This window comes from Bombyx mori, chromosome 1 (assembly GCF_030269925.1).
Source record: "Bombyx mori chromosome 1, ASM3026992v2".
Classification (NCBI taxonomy): Eukaryota; Metazoa; Arthropoda; class Insecta; order Lepidoptera; family Bombycidae; genus Bombyx; species Bombyx mori.
The window spans coordinates 78026-94958 of NC_085107.1; the positions used below are offsets into that span (position 1 = coordinate 78026).

The 16933-nt window shown below is 45.8% G+C and overlaps 2 protein-coding genes across 4 annotated transcripts in view; one reads left to right on the top strand and one right to left on the bottom strand.

Moving 5' to 3' along the window:
- Nucleotides 1-1530: 1530 nt before the first annotated feature.
- The window catches only part of LOC101739479 (tyrosine-protein kinase Abl), a 41069-nt gene continuing 25666 nt past the window's right edge, over nucleotides 1531-16933 (bottom strand). For 2 of the 3 annotated variants that reach the window (XM_012696033.4, XM_012696031.4), the window contains 9 exons: nucleotides 15395-15594; nucleotides 14330-14428; nucleotides 13687-13935; nucleotides 13053-13616; nucleotides 10822-10972; nucleotides 10590-10746; nucleotides 10417-10514; nucleotides 4527-4690; nucleotides 1531-4425 (listed from right to left, as the gene is read on the bottom strand). In XM_012696033.4, coding sequence (XP_012551487.1) covers nucleotides 2698-4425; nucleotides 4527-4690; nucleotides 10417-10514; nucleotides 10590-10746; nucleotides 10822-10972; nucleotides 13053-13616; nucleotides 13687-13935; nucleotides 14330-14428; nucleotides 15395-15594 — 3410 coding nt within the window. In that variant the 3' untranslated portion in view covers nucleotides 1531-2697. The remainder of the gene's footprint in view (nucleotides 4426-4526; nucleotides 4691-10416; nucleotides 10515-10589; nucleotides 10747-10821; nucleotides 10973-13052; nucleotides 13617-13686; nucleotides 13936-14329; nucleotides 14429-15394; nucleotides 15595-16933) is intronic. The other variant, XM_012696032.4, reaches the window with a different exon arrangement.
- LOC105842509 (uncharacterized) lies at nucleotides 11860-12929 on the top strand. Its single transcript, XM_012696034.4, has 4 exons — nucleotides 11860-11989; nucleotides 12067-12203; nucleotides 12280-12355; nucleotides 12430-12929. The coding sequence occupies exons 1-4, from the start codon at nucleotides 11929-11931 to the stop codon at nucleotides 12633-12635; spliced, it is 480 nt and encodes a 159-aa protein (XP_012551488.1). The 5' UTR covers nucleotides 11860-11928; the 3' UTR covers nucleotides 12636-12929.

The following is a 16933-nucleotide window of genomic DNA, read 5'->3' on the forward strand; positions in this document are numbered from 1 at the left end:
TAGGATGTGCTTATGGCGGTGGCGGCTTTAGGTTGCCCCGTCTCCTGGGTCTGGTATAATATAATTAGAGGCGTCCACGATAGAGGGGGTATCGCGTCGCACCACTTTCTGGAATATCTTCTTCTGAGTCGGTCTCTTCATTGCTGGAGGTCGTGTCTAATTTGAAATGTGGACCACTCGATACACAATGCTTCCCCACGTCTTCCTGTCGTCGGCGGTCTTTATAGCCTCGGTTATTGGCAAGCCCGTTGAGCGTCTTTACTAGATCAGACCAGCGGGTAGGTGACCGTCTGCGTGATCTTCTCCCGTCAACCTGACCAACTACCATCAGCTTCTCTAAGCTATCGAATTATGGAATTTAAGAAACGATAAGAGTTAATCTAAGAGTTAAGTGGAAGTTCGTTTTGTAAAAATCCTAAGTACCTAGTTACTTAGGGTAACTAATTTAAGATATACAGTAAAAGTTCCTTATCCCGTTTTCATTATTCACGGATTAAAATATATCGACCCAATCCCTATATTCGCGGATTTAATCGGTAGATCGTTATGTATCGGATATATGTACACATTGATAAAAAGGTTTCAATATGTAGGTATCCAACAGAATATCCTTTTTAAACGAGTCGTCAATTCGACTTAAAAAAAAGTAAAATAGACTACAACTAGGTATGCCTAACGTATGCCGTTAAATGATATCGCCGCTGTATTGATTCAATTTTTAACAAAAGCCGCCTTTGCCGCGCCATATATCTAAATTACCATTCCATATTCACGGTTTCTGTATTTGCGGAAATTTACGGAACTTAAACCCTGCGAATAACTAATATCTTTTACTGTATTTGTTAGTACAAAAACAACAGTAAACTTGAATTATTTTATTATGGATTTTTATTTCCATTCTTCTTGATTCATTCACAACAATCAGCAAAACAAGTACATAGTTCGAGTGTTTCCACCACGATAAGTCCTCTGTACCTACGCACCTCTGTACCTAATGTACGAGTATATCGGCGTAGTTTTTATTTATCTCCTCGCAATCGCAACCATATATCTGAATATCTCTGGGCAACGATTAAGATTCTGGAAATGTCAATTTATTAAAATTTAGAATTAGAAATTAAGTCCGTCCAGAGATCCAGAAAAGGCTTATTAATCTAAGAAGTGATATTAAATCTTATATCCTTAATTGTGAACGTACTAGAAAAAAGCAATTCCTCGCGGTCTTTTTAAATCTAATAATACCTTTGGTACTATTTATTCGGTTCCAGTGTGAGGGCAGGTCGGAGTGGCAGCTCTCGGGTGAGCCCGCAGCGCTAGAGTTGCCACTCCGCGTCGGGCCGACCCGGTCGCTCATACTAACTTTACTGCGAGCCAGTCTTTTTTACTTATTTTGGAAAGTTCCCAAATTACTATACAAATTACCGACATTACTTTACTGCTACGACGCATTTCGGGCTTTGTTTATTCAGCTGTATAAAACTAAGTAGGGTACTAAATACATATATTAGCTAGCACATAAAATAAAAGATATTGTCCATTAATATAATTTATTCCATTGAAATGGATATCCGTATTTATCTTTGGATTCTACTGTTTAAGTGAAGTGGAAGAGAAGAGCCGTCTCCAGTCGATGACGTCACGACGCTCGCCTGCCCTGGGCGCTCACCGCTCGGTCAGCGTCAACAATTGTAACACATACATTACCAGTATGCTCTACCATAGAACGACAAAGTTACAATAAAGTGTTATACATTAAAAATAAATACTGTTCATATGACACATCGCCGTCAGGTGTTTTCGAGCCAATTGTAATTGGCGGTCATGCTTACATTATAAATTATAATTAATTAAGATGAAAAACAAGGACGCGGCGTCAGGACGGCGCGGTCGTTCATCCCGGCGCCCGGGCCGCGCGTCTCCCCTACTATTCAAATCCTTACACTCGTATGTACTTACAATAGCCTAAGTAATATGTAATCGTGGTACACGTGAGAGTGTAACGTCACGTTGAGACGCAGCGAGTCACTTAACACTACTACGATACGGGTTACAGATAAATGCAACACATTGAGGCCGTCAGTGCTGGCCAGGACTATACATACAATTATCGTATAATTTTGATCGATACACACATTGGAAAAGGAAATATTGAGCAGATTATAAACTAAGCCGCATGTATCACAGTACTCTAACTTAAATGTCACACACAGAACTCATTCCGATCACGTAAATACATACATTAAGATATTAAAACAATACAGAGGTCTCTACGAAGCGAGCGACCCGTGCCGGGTGCTCCGGAGACACCCTCGCTCACATCCACAGCACCCGGCAGCACGCCGCAGTACGCGCTGCGTGGTGCCGTGGGCGCCGGCTCGGGGACGCGCTTCTTACAGTTGCTGTATTATTTGGCACGATCATTGTATACTTGTATACTTGTACGGAGCGCGTCACCTTCACCTGCCTCCTAATTATGGTTTATAATTTATTACTGGAGTAGCGTGGCAGGTTCGCCCCCTGTTGGCGTTTGGTACGGCGTATAGCAAGACTCATACACACTAATGGAAATAATCTAAACGTAGACGTAGATTAGACAACACACGCACAAGTTAAATCTATGAACGCTATCGTGTCCGCGGACTATTATCTTACTTTATCGATATTATAATAATTGAAGTACAAGTACCGGGGTGATCATTACGGGATGTTGTTGGTGGGGTGAGAGGAAGAAGAGGAGCACCGGTTGAGTACGTCGGCGAGGTCCCGCAGCGCGTGGTCGACGGCGTCGGCGAGGTGGTGGGTGTGCGGTGCGGGCGAGGCGAGCGCCCGCGCCTGCGCCTCCAGTCGCGCGGCGGCGGCCCGCAGCTGCACGCGCACGTGTGGCGAGCACGCGGTGGCCGCCGCCCCGCACACCCCGCCGAGCCGCGCCAGCCGCTCCGAGCTCTGCAGCCGCCACAGCGAGCCGCGCCCCCCGCCGCGCCGCACGGACCGCGTGCACGCCTCCAGCGCGCCGCGCACCTCCCGCAGCGCGGCGCCGCTCTCCGCCTCCTCGGGGCCCACTTGCGGGCTGGCGTAGATACCGCCCTTGCTCGGCTTCCGCACCCCGACGGGCTTGCTGGGTACGCTGGGCTTGTCGTCGCGCCGCCCCGCGCCCCTCGCCGCGCAGGATCGTTCCTCAGGGGAGACCTCGTCGGACTCGTTGTCTCGCGCTCTCATCTTGGGACTGAGTCTCTCTTCGGTTTCTTTGCTCTCCCACAGTTTCTTTAGGCTACTGATGCTGCCGGTGCTCCGACGCTTGTCTTCCTCGTCTCCGCCGCTCGTGTCCAAAGATCCACTTTCTGATCGATACCTGTCGAGTTCTTCTGTCTTTGAAATGTCTTTTTTGATAGCTTCTTTCTCATCTGGTGAGGTCTGTTCGAACTTCTTGGCTCCGTTCGTAACATTCGCGCCGCTGTCCACCTTACGTAGACGGGACTTAAAGTCGATGATCGGACGACCGCCCTCCTCTTGTTCTTTGTTTGTTCCGGAAGTCTTCTTGTTGGCTTCTACTTTCTTCAATTGCGATTTAAAATCGGTACCCACTTTGGATTCCGCGTCTGATCTTTTCTGTTCTGCATTATTACCGTACGCAGTTTTTCTTAAGCTCGCCTTTAAGTCAATCGGCGACACAGATTCCTTCCCGTCTTCTGTCTTTGCCGAATCAAGTTTGCGATCGACGCGACGAAGTGCTTCCATATTTAAGCTCTCTGAAAGTTCAGAGACTAATCTGGTGACAGGGTCTCCGAACGAAGGCTGCGAATCTACATTTTGTTCCTCGAACGGAGGCGATTCTTTTAGCTTTTGCTTCTTTTTATCGGCTCTTTCCTTTATCTCTGCGACGAGTTTTAACTCTAACATTTCTTTCATTGTTTGTTTAGCGGGTTTTTCATTGAAGTCGAAATGACTATCGAGTAGTGGGGGCGGAGGGTCGAGGATCGAGTCGGCGGGGTCTGCGGGGGGCGGCGGCGGAGGTGGAGGTGGAGGTTGGGTGTCTTCAGGGGGAGGCGGTAGGTCTGGCGGTGGAGGCGGGAATTCCAACTCCGCTATGCGCGGACGAGGCTTAGCAGGGCTGCCGGTAAACGATCGCAGCTGAGGGGTGGCACGGGAGGCGCGCGGGGAGGCAGGCGAGGGTGCCGTCACTCCGCCCGAGGAGTTGGACCGGATCATGTGTGGCTGGGCACGCGCAGTACGCGGGGACAGAGACCTTGCCTCCTCAGACGAGGGGGCGGAGCTCTCGCGGGCAGGTGCTCCGGCCGTCGCTCCACCGCCACTCTGGCGAAGGGACTCCAAGAAAGCACCGATACGTGCGCCTTTAGGTAGCGTCCCATATCTGTTGATTGCTCGCTTGACATTTTGCACTTCGAGCGCGGCAACTTGGACGCCTTGCTGTTGTGAACATATTAAATTAAATAAGTTTTATTTGTTACAATATGTAATAAAAACAAAAATGTTTAAATACATTTAAGACGGTACAAAGAGTAAGGAACCTTCGCGGGCGGCTCGTTGTGGTGATGGTGGGGATGGTGATGACGTCGCTTGGGGCGATGCCGATGCTCGGTGCCGGCGGACTCGTCGGTGTCGGGCGTCGCCTCGGCCAGCGACCCCTCTGAGGACGCAGCCCCCGCCCCCGCCCCGCCGCGGCCCCCGCCTCCTATACACGTACAAACATTCAGTGATGCGGCGCCGCGGCGTCAACACGAGCGCGATGTGCTCGGGTCCGCTCGTGATGACGTGCCACTCAAATGAATGGAAATAAATATATATGTATTGAACGTGAATATCATCGTAGCATTCCCATCTGCTTCCGTGAAAAAAAATTCACCGATCTTATCTTCTCTTGTTGGTGGGGTAGGTACTATTATTGGTAGGATCTGATATTGTAATAATAATATAGATCGGTCTGCGCGTGGAGCAGTGCTGGTCGATATCACCTTTCCTCATGACGAGAACCTCTTGAAGGCAGAAAGGGACGGATTATAAAATATTTAAATCTGAGATTCAACTTTAATTTTTATTATTATTTTAATGTGTCTTATTATTACACTACTGATTTTCTAACGTCAATTTAACTAGTACATACACGTGGTTTGGATCTTTATTACCAGTAATAGTCATCTACATCTCATATTGATCGTAATATTGGTAGTTACCGAGGCATGTCGTACGTACATAATAATATGTACGTAAGTCGACACAATAAGACAGCGACGCGACGTGAGCATGCTGACCGAGTCAAGGAGTTAATGATTGAAACGAATGAGAGTCGAGTTTTTACAAAGGCCGGGCCGCCGGACTGGAGCATTCGTAGCTCATTCGTAATTGTAACCACACTTCACATTAATATATTATATTTAGCTATTTATTTTCTATTTTGCAAATTTAAATATAACATTTTACTCTACAAGACTCTATCTACGATTTCTCAATTGACAAATGCAAGTCATGATCACAAAAAAAACATACATAATGATGTACATACGTTCGGTCAGTCGCGCGGACGCACGTGCGACTTCCACGGCCGCGCTGAGGGGTTTGCGCTTCCTATACCACCTACCGATAATTTGTTTGTGAACTTTGCACTCGCCCCCCGACCCTAAGGCGGGGTTGCGGACCACATTCCCCACCTGAGCTTGTATTCAAATTATTGAGATCTACAACTTATTAAGCTACAAGGTAACTTTCCAATTATTAGATTAATTATAAGGTATGAGTAAAAGCATAGAGCATTTTACTCACGTAATGAACTGTTGTTGTGTGTCTGGTGCCGTGTTTCCTATTAAATTCACGAGATGAATAGCGTTTGTTTGACAATGAAACATCAGCCCTTGCCCTATGGGCCTTAATCCAAACTTAAAACATATAAAAGAGATTGCCCATTCTTGGTTTCGTGTTGTGCTACGATCAAATATATACTAAAAATTAAGTTTTTATTTTTAACAATTTCCTCAAAAATATTAAACTATAACTTCGCCGGGTATAGAAGATTAAAATAATTAGTATCTTAAAAACTTCTAACCTAGTAGTAGTTAAATTTTCCCAATGAAAAGGCAAAGATAATATATCATACAGCCTAATATTTAAAAAAATATGATGTTATGGAGTGAAATGAAATGAAGTTGATTAATTTGAGACATTAATCACTTGGCATGAAATGAAATAAAATGAAATGAAATGAGATGAGATGATATGGGATGAAATATAATCTCAGTAAAATGGTGGTTATTTACTGAAACTTTTTCAGTGAACTTTTGGAGGATTCCAAGAAGTTATGTCCAGCGGCTTTGTTTCTTTTCCCACATTTGTGCACTTTCACAGATACTAAATAGTTAATAAACCACCGTTATTATATATTTCAACCTGAAGAAACATTAAATAGACAAAATAAAACTATTCACACAGCTTCGCTCCTCGTGTTCCCGCCAAAAAGTCTGTCAAATGTCAATCTCAAACCTCAGTGTTGACAGTCACATTATGTTTAGATTTCTAAACTGTAAATGACTAATATTTTGCCAATTGAATTGAATAATTTAATTTCATGCCAATTGATTAATGTTCCAAATTCTCTTCATTTCATTTCACTTCGTATTAACATTTTTCACAAAATAATTCTAAAATATTAGGTTGTCTGGTATGATACTTTTGCCTTTCCAGTTAGAAAAATACAACTATTACTACTGACATTTGACAAGTACTTAATTATCAATAATATTTTGATTTACTGGCGCCGTTTATCATGTTTCCGATTGAGTTTTAAATCGTGTGTTTCGTTCGGTCATATTATTCGTTATTTTGTTAGACAGAAGTCCAGGCATATTGGGGGCAGAATTAATTTATTTATCACACGTACTTATTAATTATTCGTGATGAAAACGATGCTAATACTATTAATACAATCTCTAGTTATTACTACAGCTATCTCGTTGGCAATCGAACTGTGGGTTGTTGTGTCCATGTTAGGCTGGGCTGAGGTAGGTATAATGATACATCGGCATAATATGAGAAATAAATTATTTTATGTCTATTTTTGTTTTATATTGAATTGCCGTAATAGCACTTTTACTTAACGAATGGTCGTAGTGGCCCTAGCCACACAATATTAAGCTAGGCAAATAAGTTTATACTATAAACATGTTTTCATTAATAAAATACTTTATACGTATGTTTTTAAGTATGTAAGAACTTAGCATAATCAAAAAATATCCACTGCCGTCTTGTACAAAAAATAACCTAATTCTATAAACTTCATTGGTCTTTTACTAGAAAATCCGGCGAACTACAGTTTTTTTTTTTATATATATGGGTATGCGCCGATGCGTCTTGCACATTATGAACTGTGCATGGCATACCGCACTTGTCTTTGGTACGTCTACTAACATTGTGTCATGTCTTGAATTGAACAGTACAGGAATGACACAAGGGACCCCGCGAGTAAACATGCACGCCCGCCCGCACGAGGGGGGGCACGCCCCTCTACCTCCGGCCAGGGTTTCGCCCCTGGACCCCGGCTCGGTACTCCATGAACTTTCGGCCTGGTAGGAGAAAAAATAGTATGTGCACCGCGGTAAAAAAGTAGGACATCTCATCCCGCGTGTTTGTCATTTTACACGCGGGAGGAAATGTCCTACTTTTCTCCTTTGGTGCACAATGTACTAATCATACTAAATCGCTCGGCCCATAGTGTGGCCAGCGCTTAAAGAGCAAGATGAATTTCCTTTCCTCGTTGGCCTGTTCCCTTCTACTACTCTACTCTCACAATCCTACTTGTTACCCATACTATTACTTTAATACGAAAGTGACGTTATTTGTTTATTTTTATACTTTCATGACGTAACAACTTAAGTGAACATCATGAAATTTTGCATACGCGTTGTCAGGGGTGGGTACACGAAAGGACAAAAGTGCTATTCTCGAGTAAGGCCGCGGGTAAAATCTAGTCCAATATCAATCTTGCAACAAGGCTGCACGCGGTTAGTTCAGTAGCACGACAAAAGTAAAGAGTGAGAAGAATAGATGTACAGTTTCCGGAAGTATTATTGTCTTTGGAAGTAGGTACAAAAATTAATGCATGCTATTTTCAAGTCACGTAATTATTTATATTGAGGGAAAAATATAAAAAGGATTATAACTTCACTATTTCACCAAATCTAAACTAAACTATCCCAAATCAGGAAAACTATAAAATGAACAGATCAAGTAAAATACTATTCGTCAACTATGAAATTTGTAGAAAAATGCACAATGTTTGCCAGTTTCGCAGCGTCGACGCAGTCCACTAACATTAGCATTGTCGGAACTCAAGTTGTTCTTGCTAAGCAGCTGACAAAATCACAAAAAAAATGTCACGTAGAGGGCTAGACTCAGAGGATGCGGGGCGCAGTCGAGTGGGTTGGTACCGTGCGTTTATCGCGCAGTAGTCGATTCGTTAGCCAGTTGCTCGAGCTGGCACACGGGGACTAGACCACCCTCCCTACACTTAGTCAGTTTGATAGCATTAGGGTTATCAGTGCAGACACTTGGTGGTGAGTCATACTGCTACTTGTTTTTTATTTTCTTATTATTTTTCTTTGCGAGTAGGCCGAGTAGATTCACTTCAACTGCTGTGAGAACACGTGGGAAGTCTAAGTCGCCCAGGTTGTCACAAATAGCGTCACCAGTATCCATAACAATTACAACGTGACAACGACAGAGCGGATGAGAGTGATCCTTTACTCTCGGTTCCTCAATGTTCGCGTATAACAACGCAGCTCCGTGTTGCAATATACCTACGCTTCCTCATTTTGTATCTAACTTAAAATTTTGAATTATAATCTACAGTTAAGTGAATTATTATTGTGCCAGCAGTTTGAGACAATGTCAAGAAGCGGACCTAACTTAAATATCAGTAATGTTTATATGTATTTATTAGTGTCAAATGATATATTCAAAATTTCCAGATATTGTCATTTTAAGTAAGGTTATTTTTGTTTTATCTAATCTGTTTTTTATTCTGTTGGCGTCAGACAGACAGTGGACTTTTCTTTTGGCATACAAAGATACTGTCTCCTGCGTAGCATTGAGAGCCTAGTCTTTTTTTTAAGGATGGAGGGATTACAGCCGGGTCGAAGTTGTTTCAGTTTCACAGACAGGATGGAGTCATGTACGACCTTAATGATGTATAGAACCCTTTTAGACTCATTACTCACATCACAATCAAACATCTCAATATTGATTTAGTACATATGTACGAATATACAGGGAGCATACGTGACTGTTCGATGAAAAAATTAAAAAACTAAGCGTCAAAATACTGCGCCGATGCCAGCTAGCAGGCTGTTAATGTTGGCGATGCTACAAATTTCATTGTTGACGACCCGTGGACGGCTCGGCGGCGCTCGTTCCTTCCTACTGCACGCCGGACGGAGCATGCAGACTAGGTCGCGGCGCGGTGCCGACACAGACTCGAGTGTGAGGAGCTACATCTTACACTAAGCAGGGATAGGGCTAGAGCAGCAGGTGCCGTGGAATACTTACAGAGCGCGGGCTCCGAGCGCTAGGCCGCTGCACCGAGACACGGCAAACAGAAAACAGTATCTTAGAGCAGTGTGTCGCCGGCGCGCGGCCTCAGAGCCTACTCGTCTTATATTCTATCTTACTTCCGAAGATTGAGTTATGGTACAATACGTACAGACATTGAGGACATTTGACTTTAGTTTTTTGTACATAAAAATATTATAACAAAAAGCATAATTGACGGTGTGTACACTTTTAACAAACATGAGTACTCTTCTTACAAATTTGAAGAACATTTCCATGAAGGTCTCTGATCCCTATCTCGAGCTGCGTGCGGTTTGTTGTATTTTTGTTCTTTTTGTCAATTTCATTTTAGAAATTATATAATTTTTAAAATAAATATAAAATTTAAAAAACGTATGTAAGTTAAACCGCATCTAATATTATTTATACATTGCCGTCAAGAAGATTCTGAATGAACTGACCATTATGCACAATACCTGCGTCTTTTAGTGTGAGGACCATTATTCTGTGAACTAGACTGGCAGTCGTACAAAGTGCCAAAATATTCAATCTTCAAAAATAAAAAAAAGACTTGAGCTATGTGCGTAAGTACCGCACTACAAAGTCGCCCTCGGTCGCGTGGGTCACGTGGGTCACGTGGGTCGCGTGGGTCGCGTCGGTATACTTGTAGTGCGTCATTTAGACGAATAACGTTATAGCGTCAAGTAAGCCGGGTATGAGTTTTAACATGGAACCTAAAAACAAACAAAGCGATGGCCGCTTCATTCCGTAATGAATATCCTCCGTGTACAGCGGAGGCGTACTATTGCACTATATCGGTTGTTGGAGTGCGTGACGGCGCGTGACGCTGCGTGAGACACTGACCGTTGAGGTCGGCGAGCGCGTCGGCGGGCGCGTCGTCGGGCGCGTGCTCGTCGGCGGCGTACTGCGACTCGCGGAAGGAGCTGCACGAGGACAGCAGGCTGCAACACGCGGTCGATGAGTATGTCGATGAGTGGCGGGGGTCGTGTTCAGTTACTTGTGGTCGGGTGCGCTACCTAGTGCGTTTGGGAGGGGTGGGGGCTTGCTTGCCGCGGCGGTTGGTCGGGCGCCGCATCTGCACCGCTCGAGGGTCGGCGCTCGTCTTCTTCAGCGACAGCAGCGGGGTGCCGGCGGCCTGCGCGCCGCTGCCTTCTTGGAGTTGTTTCTCTACTTCTGAAACACACCGTTGACATCTATAGCAGCCGCTCGCTGTTAGTACGAGTACATGTTGCGTAACGAGGCGCTCACCGTCTGTGATCGAGTTGTCCTGGAACATGTGCTCGAGCGCGTGGTGTATCTCGCGGAAGGAGGGCCGCTCGGAGGGGCTCCACTGCCAGCAGCCGCGCATGAGCTCGTAGACGGGCGCCGGGCAGCCCGGGGGACACTCCATGCGGTACCCCTGCGCCACCACATGCTTCCTTCGTTAACTGTTCTAACGCGCAGCTCCAAGAGTAAGCAATTACGTAAATGACAAAAAAAAAACCATCAAATGCGCAACAATGGTTTCTGTTTATCGATATCGGCTTATGTAACGATACGTGAAGTTGCGCGCTCGGCCGCCGCCCCGCCTCCAGCACTCGACGTGCAACTTCTCTCATTTCCATAAATTAATATTTTGTTTAATTTCTTGTAATTTGTACATATCTCTTAAATGTCTCCAATATTAAACTTGCAAAAAGCGAAACGATTTCACTCCCGCATTGATTAAAAGAAAATATAATGACAAATTGAAACTGTAATATTTTTCAATCAGTCACCATAAAATGTATAATAAATATTTGTGTAAACAAATAAATAAACCGATGTGTTGCGAGTCGACGAGTACAGGGCGTTCACTTAACAATTACCTACAAGTCTGAAAATGTCGCTTAAGAAATTCATTTATAACGTTACAATCGAATGAACTGTTTTATTCAACAAGCACCTACTGTATTATTGTGTGAATTTTGTACCATACAAAGAACATTGGGTTTTTTTTTTAATTACACCGGAACCTGTCTGTGGGATCGGCCACGTCTACACAGCGACGCACGAGGTCTTCCCGAACGAGGGAGCTTACCAGACTCGTTGCATCTACGCGTTCTAACCCCTCAGTACAAACTTTATGGAGAAGTATGTAATGGAAACTAGGTCGCTGTCCTTTGTATAATTTTATAATATAATATAAGGAGGTCACATGCGCGATCAACTAATATCGGATTTGTCCGTTTGTCGTAAAGTATGAGAAATATCTCGAGTAAAAGTGAGCAGGCTGTATGCGACAGGCGCGTGTGTTTGTCGCATGTTGCCGGCGGGCGCGCGGTATAAAGAGAGCGCGCGCTTCTCCGCAGCCAGTGCCCGCCGCGCCGCGCCGCCATGAGCCCGCTCCGCCCCGCACTGCTCGCTGCACTGCTGCTCTTCTGTGTGGCCGCGCTCGGTAAGCCTATAGCTTCCCCGCTAGCCTAGCCTGGCTAGCTATCGTGTCTTCGCTGATTCTGGCACTTATCATTGCAGTGGCGGCCAAACACAAGAAGGTCAAGCCGAAGAAGTTCGTGTCGCCCTCGACGAAAGGTATCAAGTGCTACAACTGCCTCTCGTTCGACCACCCCGGCTGCTGGGACCCCGACCACCCCGACTACGCCAACATTACGGTGAGCGCGCGTTGTATGTTTGTCGTACTAGTCCCACTGTCACGCCCGACGACCTAATGGCGGCCTCTCGATGCAGATCCCCAACATCGACTGCTACATCCCGGGCATGGAGTTCCTGTGTATCGTCATCACGTCGGAGTCTGCCAAGTTGGGTACGTACGTGTGTGTTCGTGTAAGACGCAACTGATTGATGGATGTAGTTAGATAGACGAGCGGCTTGTTACAGTCGAGACGGGGCAGGAGATCGGGCCGGTGCGCGCGAGGACGTGCGTGCCCGCTAAGGACTTCTCCAAGAAGACGGTCTCGTACTCCATGTGCAGCAAGCTGAGCAAGGAGCTGTCCGCCTCCGAGATATTCTCTCGGATAGCGGTGACGCGGCCGCACTGCACGCTCTGCAAGAAGCACCTGTGTACGGACGCGGCGCACTGCTAGACGGGTGACGTCACCGGACTACTCTCACGGCCGGTCATTCCAATCCGCGTCACATTCCGATATAAACACCTTCGTATTTATAAACATTCACTTGCATTCACTAAGCTGACACCAGTGCGTGGGACGCGATGCTCTGTTGCTACTCTGCGCGTTCCTGAGACTTGTTCAATATTGTAAATTCTGTAAGTTCGAAACTAATCTGTACTGCAGCGAGCCACGTCCCTAGCCAACGGCGGTTCGCGTTCCGCGTCTTAACCATACCATTAACTTACTGTAAATAAAAATTTCTAGTAATTTTGTTATTTTCATCCAGTTTTGTTCAGAAAACCTAATTTGGAGGGCAAAGCGAAATTTTTGGATTTCTTTAATAGAAAGAGAGGCTGCTTAATATTTAATTACAAATGGTGCGAACTTTACCTTCTCAAGCATGTGGTAAACGTCCGCGAGATCCACTCCGGGGTAAGGAGACATCCCGTACGTGGCGATCTCCCACAGCAGGATCCCGAAAGCCCAGACATCCGATTTGGTGCTGAAAGTGTTGTAGGCCAGACCCTCCGGCGCCGTCCACTTGATCGGGAACTTGGCGCCGGCGTGGGCCGTGTATGTGTCGTCGCGCATCAGGCGAGCCAGTCCGAAGTCGGCCACCTTGACCAGATGGTTCTCCCCCACGAGGCAGTTCCTGGCGGCGAGGTCGCGGTGGATGAAGGAGCGGCTCTCGAGGTAGCTCATGCCGGACGCTATCTGCGTCGCCATGTACATGAGCACGACCGCGCCCGGCACGCACTCCCTCGCCCCCGCCCGCAGGTACTCCAGCAGGTTTCCGCGGGACATAAACTCCGTAATAATATAGAACGGGGGCTCGCGTGTGCACACGCCGAGCAGCTGCACCAGGTTCGGGTGTCGCATCTCTTTCATTATGGAGGCTTCCTCCAGGAAATCCTTGAGCGCCATCGTATCGTCCTTGAGTGTTTTGACCGCCACCTGGAGACACGCGTCACATTAGCGGGCTGCCGGTCGGCGAGGGGGCACAGTTGTGCAGTTACACACTCACCGTGATGTTGCCGCGCTTCCAAGCGGCTTCGTAAACGTCTCCATACTGGCCGCCGCCCAGCTTGTGCTTCATCACTATGTCCGTGCGATCGATCTCCCAGTGGTCGGGGGGAGCCAGGGGGAACACTGTAGGCTTCGAGCGCTTCGGTGCTGGATACAGCAGCTGCGTAATTAGACCGTCCCCCGCCACCGAGTGATGGTGGACCAGCTCCGCTAACGTTCCGAACTTCGACTCGGAGGTCACATAAACCTGCAAAAGATATACAAAGAACGCGTGTCAAATCACATTCTCTTCTTAATATGTCGTCTGAAAATTTATTGTAATCATTAATTGAATTGTGGCTCATGCATAGCAACAAGTTCTCAATGAGTCACACGAGGCCACATACATCAGCGCGTGAGTTCCACCGCCACCTTGCAACACGAGCTGAAGTCTCATTGTTTCGCGGCAGAAACAGGCAGAACGGTAGGAGCCACCCGTGGATCACGATTGTCGATCGACGTATGCTAATATTGTATAAAGCTTCTGCCCATCCTCCGGCGAAGTCCTTAAGTCAGTTTTAGGATATCCACAGGAAGAGATAGAGTGGTGTTGTGCTAGGCTGCTACCGCACTGCCAGCCTCCGTTAGTGATAGGGCCCTACCTTCCCATCGGCGTCTTCGTTGATGCGGTAGTGGTAAACTCTCCCTTCGTAGCGGAGGGATATGCTGCGTTGCCCAGGACTCGATTCCGATTCGCGGACCTACAAACAGCCCGACCTCCGGTTTAGTATACATCGTCTCCGAGGTCGGACTCGGCGGCTGCGGCAGTCGGCGATCCTTCGCGACGTCACTCTGTGGGTGATGTCGGACCAGACGTGGAGCGGCTCTCCTCGCGTTAAATACTATTTTATTACTTTACATATGAGTATACAGTAGCGCATAGTGTATAACTTCTTATAGAATATATATACTTACTATAAATTATAATTATATACTTAAATATACATGTGTATGTACTATACTATATCAGATGGGTGTCCCACAAAGAGTATATCATGTCAAAACTACAGAGAGTGTTCCATTAAACCATTGTTTTACACCACACAAAAAAGAAAGTTCCCAAGTAAATAGTTTCGGAAGTATTCTATAGAGTAGGTACAAACTATTCTTGTGCAGACTCTTGATTTGTGTTTGACATAAGGTAAGAGTATAATACTGTAATATGATTCGTAGTAGACAATAAGACTGACCACATATCATTATTGCCTCGTTGGATGGTCGAGCACACGGTCCATTTGATGTTTACTGAATACCGGAGCCCGTAGACACCAACAACGTAAATGCCACCAGCCATTTGAGTTGTAAGGTCTCAGTTTTTACAGTACAACGGGTGCTCACCCTACAAACCGAAGCGCATTACTGCTTCACGGCAGAAAAAGACAGGGCGGTGGTACCCACCTGGTTGTTTAAGCCTCGCGGGCAGCAGCAGTAGCTTTGTAATGTGACACGCACTCACAAAATGTTCACGGCCGAAAAACATTGTGTAAATATGAAACTAGCAAAGTTTATATAATATGTAGCTTTAGTATTGGTAGAAGGGTGTATTGTGAGCTCGCACGGCACGAAGGAGTTGTGCGTGTCAGTATAAGGATTACAGCATATTGTCTCGGGGTAGATGGCGGTCATGTCTACGCGCAGAGAGATGACACAATGTGTGGGTTGCGTACCAGGAAGCTGCCATTGATCCCAGACGAGAGGAGGTACTCCGCCGCGTTGCGGGAAATCGGCCCATGGTACCATGAATGCTTCTCGAGACTGTTGACTGGAGTGACGTAGTTGCTGGGCACCCAGCCCACGGCCCCAGTCAGCGTGTGGGCTTCGCACCACTCGCCGCTCTTGTTGTAGCTCATGATGCGCACCTGCTCGCCTGCAATATGGGACCAGTTAGCGGGCTCGGCTCTACAGAACGTTATGTTTCAGCATTTACAGCATTTACGTTCACATATTTATTTACGAGTATAGACACATGCAAACTAAATATTTTATAGTTATACGAAATAACACTATTAGATAAATTTTAATGTAACAAACAGAGAGCAAAAAGCGCTGCTCCTCTTTAACCATAAAGTATTAAAGAAAGTACGGGGTAGTACGAGGAGCCCGGGGTGCCCGGGGAGGCCGGGGAGGCCGGCGCGCGCGTATCGAGCGATGCGACTCCGCAGGCAGCTGCATATTGCAATAATGGAATACGTACTTCCACGTGTTCATGAATTACTTCCAGGGTGAAGGTATACAAAGGGAATAGCATTGTTTAATAAAAAATCAAACCCTCAAAAACTTTAATTTGCGTAATTCCCGGTGGTAAGGAGTCTTATGAGTCCGCATGGCTAGCTACCCCCACCTATTACTGCCGCGACACAGTAATGCATTTCGGTTTGAAGGGTGAAACAATTGGTGTATTATAAAACTGAGACTTAGAGCTGTCTCAAGTTAGGTGCCGGCATTTACGTTGTTGATGTCTATGGGTTTCGGTAGCCACTTGGCAACAGGTGAGCCGCGAGCAAACAATAAAACAATAACCGCCAGTCGCGTAAACGCGTAATCCCGTAAGGGATCGCAGGGTTCAACATCCACTAGAGAAATTAATCACTAGAGTTGCAGTGTGTCGTAGTTATTACATGTCCCTCATAATATATTTTTAAAACACATAAAAGGTCAAGCATTATTCTCTCTCTTATCTCTCCGGGTCGCCCGGTGTTGAGTGGGATAAAATCTCCATAACTTGGGTTCAATCGACATTTTTCGTTAGTCAACACCTTTTTACGCGTGATTGCGACTAGATGGATCTTCAAGGCAATAACCCACTCGGTGTTACACTTTGCTAATAAGTTGTCCAGGAGGGCATCTTTAGCGTACAGTGCGAAGCGAATGCCAAACAATAGTTGTAGTTTCGTCTGCAGCACGGGCGCTACCGTCCGATCCGCTGGCGCAGGTCGGGGTGCGGACTGAGGGGGCGCGCCTGCAGTTCGGTTGCTAATTAGCTCACGTTTACAATAATTAATATGTTGAGTATTTTATTTAGAACTTGCAGTGCTCTTTACTTTATCAATCGAGTCCCTCTCAATAAAATGGAAAGTATCAGCTCTTTCTATAGTCTAAAAGGTCTACCAATTCTTGAGTAAAATACGTTTTCATTTGAAAACTATCCAAAACCTGTCAAATTGTTAAAATAAATACATATATGTATGCAAATGTATGTGAGTATT